This window comes from Cryptomeria japonica, chromosome 4, assembly GCF_030272615.1.
Source record: "Cryptomeria japonica chromosome 4, Sugi_1.0, whole genome shotgun sequence".
Classification (NCBI taxonomy): domain Eukaryota; kingdom Viridiplantae; phylum Streptophyta; class Pinopsida; order Cupressales; family Cupressaceae; genus Cryptomeria; species Cryptomeria japonica.
The window spans coordinates 773,361,114-773,367,988 of record NC_081408.1 but is presented as its reverse complement, the minus strand read 5'-3'; the positions used below and the strand labels follow the sequence as shown (position 1 = coordinate 773,367,988).

Here is a 6,875-nt window from a genome sequence, read left to right as displayed (position 1 = left end):
GTTTAGCAATCAAAGATGATAATATGAATATAAAAAACTAAGTATAAGCATAAAAATTTGAGTATAAGCATGATAATGTGATTATAAAAAAATAATTAAAAACACGCAATAAATAAATTAGAGGGAAAAAAAAGATGCATACTTGAGATACCTATTTTTGTGTGATCATTATATAAGCAAAATGAAGATAGAGTTCATACCCCCATTTTTTACTTCCCAATCGTGAATGTGTGTAATCATGCAAAAGGCAAACGAGCACCTTAACCCTCAAGTGACTAGATCAATTAAAAAACGTGAGATATAAAATAATGTATAATAAGAATATGCAAGTGTATCATTTGAATTGTTTCTTCAATTAGACAACAAATAAATTGGACTCAATAGTGTCTCTCTTTGGTCAAGAATGTGATGTACAATTCAAAACAACAATAAACATAACATAAAATACAATTATCTATAGACCACATAGCTCATTGAATCGGAAATGGCTATCTAGCCCCTATGATGCATCAATGCATAAATTACCCTTATACACCATAACTTATGTATTTGTACATTCTAGAAACTCAATAACTGTTCAATTTAATTACTTCTAAATAAAACTAGAAACTAAATAACCATTTCTCGTTGAGTCCCCTAAACAAGACAACTCCTATATTTAAATTAGAAATCTATCCAACTCATTTCACATTGAATGTTAGAGACCTCTCCTTTATATGACCTTTCTCTCTTGTAATTACTTTACTCATGAATATGAACATTCGACTATAACTTAAAGTTCTCAATCTATGAAAAGTCTAAGACAGACACTACGTCGTTCACAACTCTTGTTCAAACTTCCTATTTCAAACAAATATCTTATTCACCATTGACATAATGAAAAGGAGAATATCTAGATAAGTTCAAAACATGATTGATCTTCCACTCAAAGATATTCACCACTGACAAAATGAAAAAGGAGAATACACCCATGGGTGGCTTACTAGGGTTGTGGATGGGAATAGTAAGCAACCCAAGAAAGCAATGTTTCATTTAGAAATAAATGTGCCGGCCCTTTCTCACCCCATAGAATAGTAGGCCCCCCCCCCACCCGTCCTAATATTCTAATGGAGGGTGTTTTGATCGGGATGACGGAACAGTGGGTTATGGCTCTCTAACTGACGAGGATGCTTACTCAACTGTGGGGCAAGGGTGATTGGTTTTAAGTTATGGTGGTTCTGAAACTACGGCTCGGTAAAAGTTCAAAACATGATTGATCTTCCACTCAAAGCCCTGAATGGAAAAGCCATTGGCTTATTTCCGATCAGATCATACGTTTTCCACCAAATATATGGATTCCATAATCCCAATTACTCTTATGGGCTTGATATAATGTGAAAGCTACAAAATAGAGGTGGAATTTTAGCTCATCCTTGTGCATAAAGTTGAAGGACAGCTCACTTGCAAACAAGATAAAGTACTATTGTGAATAAAGATTTGATTACTGTCATAAACACATGTCATGTAGAATGACCTTTAAAATATCTTGCCAATTCCTTTAACTCTTTGTAATGGGAAGGTTGTAACAGTTATAAGCATAGGCCCCACTGAAGATTTTGCTCAGGATCTCCACCATAGCGATAAATTTTCCTTTGTTCGACCGACCTAAGTTTTCTTCACTTTCTAGACTGTGGGGTCTATCTCGAATCAACGACTTTACCATTGAACCATCCAATTCAATCCACTTCTTTCGCTCTTGGAATATCTGCGAATATACTAAACCTACTTTTTCTTCCGCCTCCGTGACTTTCACGCTACCCTCCTCGTAGATGAACACCTCCATACATCCATTGAATTGCAGATATTAATGATAAAGATAACTTCAATCTTTCTTTACCTATAAAACTCCAACATCCCGACACAGATAATCAATTCTTTCCTTGTATCAATAGCATCATCTCTAATACTTGTAACTTCATTTTCAAATTAGTTGCTTGGTAGATGAAAGATTTGTTAATGGGTCCTGAGTTTCCTGCTGAAATCTTGGACGGGAAAATGGAGTCAGCTAACTGCAGAGGACGATCCAAGAGAGCATATGTTACTTTCCTCGCCGGATCAGGAGATTACATTAAGGGTGTTGTGGGTCTGGCCAAAGGACTCAGAAAGGTCAAGAGTTTATATCCTCTGGTGGTGGCAGTCTTACCAGATGTTCCACACGACCACAGGTTGCAATTGCTTAACCAGGGTTGTATTGTTCGAGAGATCGAGCCCATCAGTCCTCCTGAGAATCAAGTCCAGTTCGCCATGGCCTATTATGTCCTCAATTACTCTAAATTGCGCATCTGGGAGGTATGTATACATCATTCTTCATTCTTAATTCTTAATTTTCTTTGTTTTTATTCTTTCTGGTTGATTGCAATTGAGTTTTTGACATCGTGGGTTATGGATGTGCAGTTTGAGGAATACAGCAAAATGTTGTATTTGGACGCGGACATTCAAGTCTTCGACAACATTGACAATCTCTTCGACATGCGGGATGGGTATTTGTATGCCGTCATGGACTGTTTCTGCGAGAAGACGTGGAGTCATACTACCCAATATCAGATCGGGTACTGTCAGCAGTGTCCTGATAAGGTGGCATGGCCTGTCGAATTGAAAAAGCAGCGTCCACCTCTGTACTTCAACGCCGGGATGTTTGTGTTTGAGCCCAGCAATTCAACTTTTGACAACATGATGGAGATTCTCATGTCCACCCCTCCAACACCCTTTGCAGAGCAGGTATGTCATACCACTTTTGTTTCACATTGCAAACTACCTTACCTTTTTAATAATTATGGGTGTGCTTTTATTTTTGGGACATTTGGGGTGGTTTCTTTTGTGAACATTTCAATCGATTGATGTATGAGGAAGTTGGCTGATTGGAATCCTCCTCTCCTTTCTGCTACTGCTTTAACGGTTTAATGACATTGTATTTATTTGTATGTTTTATCTTCCGAACTTCAGTTTTAAACCTGACTTCTCTCCAACTATTTTTTTGTGTACTATTATTTTATGAATGATAACCTAAACTTATTCATATCTCTAACTATAGAATCATCTTTGTTTTCAGGATTTCTTGAACATGTATTTCCAGAAGCTGTACAAGCCAATACCGTTAGTTTACAATCTGGTTTTGGCCATGCTGTGGCGCCATCCGGAGAATGTCGACCTTGCCAAAGTTAAAGTAGCGCATTATTGTGCAGCTGTAAGTTTGGCTTTTTTCTTTTCAATGGAACAAAACTACTGCGAGTATTTATCTTTCTCTAGATTACTGATTTCAATTAGTCGATATGTGCAGGGTTCGAAACCGTGGAGGTTCACTGGTGAGGAGGAAAATATGGAGAGGGAAGATATCAAGACATTGGTGAACAAGTGGTGGGAGATATACGACGATGATTCCCTGGACTTCACATCAAACGAGGTGAAGAGAAAATCTGAAGGAGAAGAGAGTGTTGATGTTCAAATGCTTAAGCGGGCACACATATTGCCTGCTCCACCTGCAGCTTGAGCGAAAAAAACTCATGCTGTGATGACAAACAGGATATGTAGATTTGTATACAATGATGACACTACTGGCTGGAATTTATATGTATTTAGCTGCTACCATTGGTAGCTCCACATCTATAATTAAATTATCATAAGAGTTACACATTAAATCTGTGGAAAATTGTTCTATCAAAGCTTTTGAGCAAGGAGATCTGTGTTTGAACCAGGAAATGTAATGACTTGTAACCCTACATAACCTGCCGAAACCTTGACTTTCTCTTTGTGTGATGCTATTAAATTTAATAAAGGGGAATGGAGATCTTTTACAGCCACGATCTTACCCCTCTAATGGGGTCTACCGACATTTTCAAACCATTGTCGATGAAAATCTCAACTTGACTGATATCTGGACCACTTACATCTCTTAATTTATTTTGTGTCATTAATTTGTATCACTATTCGGCCTTTAACACCATATTAAGTTAAATTTTGATAGTTTGCGTAGTGAATTGTAATGTAGAAACATTTTTTATTATATTTTATAATTTGTTATATTCAATTTACAATCTTATATATCTTAATATTTTCTAAACATTCTAAGAAGAGTGATCTGAAATGTTTATGCTAAAATAGTTACACAATCAAATCTTGAAGCAAATTAATAATAGTAAAATAGTTTGTAGATTTAAACTTTTATCTCATCCATACAAATGTGCTTACATCATGCGACCCTAAAATTATGTATAATATGTCAATTTTTCCATAAAATATGCCCCCTGTGTAGAGAATGTTCTTTATATACAATAAAGTGAGGTGGAGGAAAGTTTTAGAGGGCTAAGAGAAAAGTTATCTGAAATAGATGAATTGATTATTGATATGAGGATTTTGAGCTTTTTGAATGTAATAGTAGGGTTGGATTTTAGTCCAAAATGATGGATAATGAGTGATTTATGGATGCCTAACAGAAACCCTTCTTTCAAACCCTCCAAAATATCATCTTGAAGCCTTAATCCAAAAAAGTGAGAGACAAAAAATATAAGATCCATAATCCTAACTATTTATTCCCAGTTACTTCTTTTTGTATTAATCTTTATTAATAAAAGTAGGTCAAATGTGTGCCTTGTAACTTGTTCTTTTTTCTAAGTTTGTTTATTCCACGTGCATGAGAAGTAATTATCATATGTATTATTACTTTAAATAAAGGGTTTAGATGGGTTATCCATGAATTGTATTGTATTGGGTATTGCTCAAAAGAGTTTCCACTTCAAAAAGCTATTAATATATTATAAAGTGACTTTATCATTTATAACATTTTTTTTATATTTTATGTATTTGGATGCAACACATTCTATTAAGGGCTATCTACTACTAGGTGTCATAGGCTCTCACCTCATCCTCATAGAATTTTGGTGATTAAAAAGTGGTTGCAAGATTAAAAAGTGGTTGCAAAAGTAGTGGCACTAAGGTTCCTTCCTAAAATTTGTTAGTTTTTTTTCCTTGCTTTTAGTGATTTTTCTTTTTAAGCTAGAAACCTTATTGTAGGTTTTTTTAAATATCAAGGAAGTCATCATTATTGGCTAAGCTAGATCCCTCATAAAGGGCTTGGTGAAGTGAGGACAGTTTATACTCTAATACTTAATCTTTGAAAAATATTTTAACATTCTTTTTTTCTCCACTTACCCTCAAGATTATTAGAAGAGTTTAGTTCTTTGAAGCCTAGACCTAGAGGAACCCTTCAATCATCAATCACATTTGATGATCTAGTAAGTAGTTTGCTCCATGAAATTATTTGTATCGAACTTGATCCATAAAGGTTTGTATATTTTTGCAATTCAATAAATTAGATATTTCTGTATACGGTGAAAATGGATAACAACAATATTGAAAGGCTAAATGAATTCAACCACAAAACCCTAGCCTAACAACAACAAAGATCCACCATAACATATGAAGATTACCTAAGACAATGCAAATCAAATGAAATCACAAAGATTATACCATCACATGTCCAATAGGGTTTGAATCTCCATTATTCCTATCTCCATTGATCTTTCTTGATATATTTGCTCTTAGATTTTATATGTGCACAAGAACTCAACAAAGAACGAAAATATGGTTGCAAGTAGGATCGCATATGCAAGTTCGAAAGCGTAGTGTAGTCGATTGATCAGTCAGGATGCATAGGGTTGATAATGAAGGAATCATCTCTTTATATAGAAAACACTATAAGAAATGGAGGGGTAAGATTGAGAGGTGTAAAAGATAAATGATCGGCTATGATTAGAGAGTAGGTAAAGGAAATAAGAAAATAATGAGAGGGTAGGTAGTGTATGAATTAATAGATGAATGACATGTGTCCTAGGTAGAAAAGGCTAATGAATTAATTAAATAAATAAAGATTTATTTAATTAATAGAAGAAGTGGGATCAATTAAATAAATAAGATATTTATTTAATTTAGGCAAAAGGATAATTTAAATAAATAAATGTATTTATTTAAATGAGAAATAGGGCTAGAAGAGGATAAATGAATTAATTAAATAAATAAAGATTTATTTAATTAATAGAAGAATTAGGCTTAAATAATTAAATAAATAAAGATATTTATTTAATTAGACATGACAATTTTAGGTGTCTACATTTTGCCCCTCTTTGAGACAATGCAGCTTGTCGCGTTGTTTCAAAGAAGATAATATGAACTGATACAAAGTTGCCCCAAGATGGGAGTGATATGCCCCCTCGAGAGATTGGATGAAAATGTTTGGAAAGATCACAGACAATCTCTCGATAAGAAAGAAAGGCTAGAATGGACTGGCTAGATAGGATAGAGTGACAGAGTCATGGGATAAAGAAGACTGACTCGGGAAACTAGGACTAAGGCTAGGGCTAGGGCAGTCTATAAAATAGACCATGAGGGGAATACATCCTCATTGTCATCCACACACCTAAGAGATCGAAGTGCAGAGAGAGAATAGAGAAGCAACAGTCAGCAGTGATGGCATTGGTGCATAGATTCGACCGCGTTCGCCGATTTCAGAGGCTAGCAGATGCAACAGAGTCGGTGAGTACCACAAAACCTCCTTGTACTTTGTCGCAATAAATGTTGTCATTAATGCATGTCAGGTAGAGAAATAAATGCGCATTTAGGTATGTCAAACAAGGTCAAAAAATGCTGAGGCACGTCTGTGCTGGTGCCAGGCACGTCTAGGTTAGCTAGGTGCGTCTGTGTTTGTGCTAGGCACATCTATGAATGAAAAGGCATCTATGTCAAATGCGAGCACGTCTACGTTGTGCAGGCATGTTTGTGCAATGTGGGCACGTCTGTGCAGAGCAGGCACGTCTATGCAAAGCATAGGCACCTCTGTGTATTTC

The 6,875-nt window shown here is 35.5% G+C and overlaps 1 protein-coding gene across 1 annotated transcript; it reads left to right on the top strand.

Annotated features, from left to right (window-relative positions):
* The first annotated feature begins 1,859 nt into the window (after positions 1–1,859).
* LOC131066629 (galactinol synthase 4) lies at positions 1,860–3,832 on the top strand. Its single transcript, XM_058001440.2, has 4 exons — positions 1,860–2,328; positions 2,434–2,757; positions 3,089–3,223; positions 3,317–3,832. The coding sequence occupies exons 1-4, from the start codon at positions 1,981–1,983 to the stop codon at positions 3,524–3,526; spliced, it is 1,017 nt and encodes a 338-aa protein (XP_057857423.1). The 5' UTR covers positions 1,860–1,980; the 3' UTR covers positions 3,527–3,832.
* Positions 3,833–6,875: the final 3,043 nt, after the last annotated feature.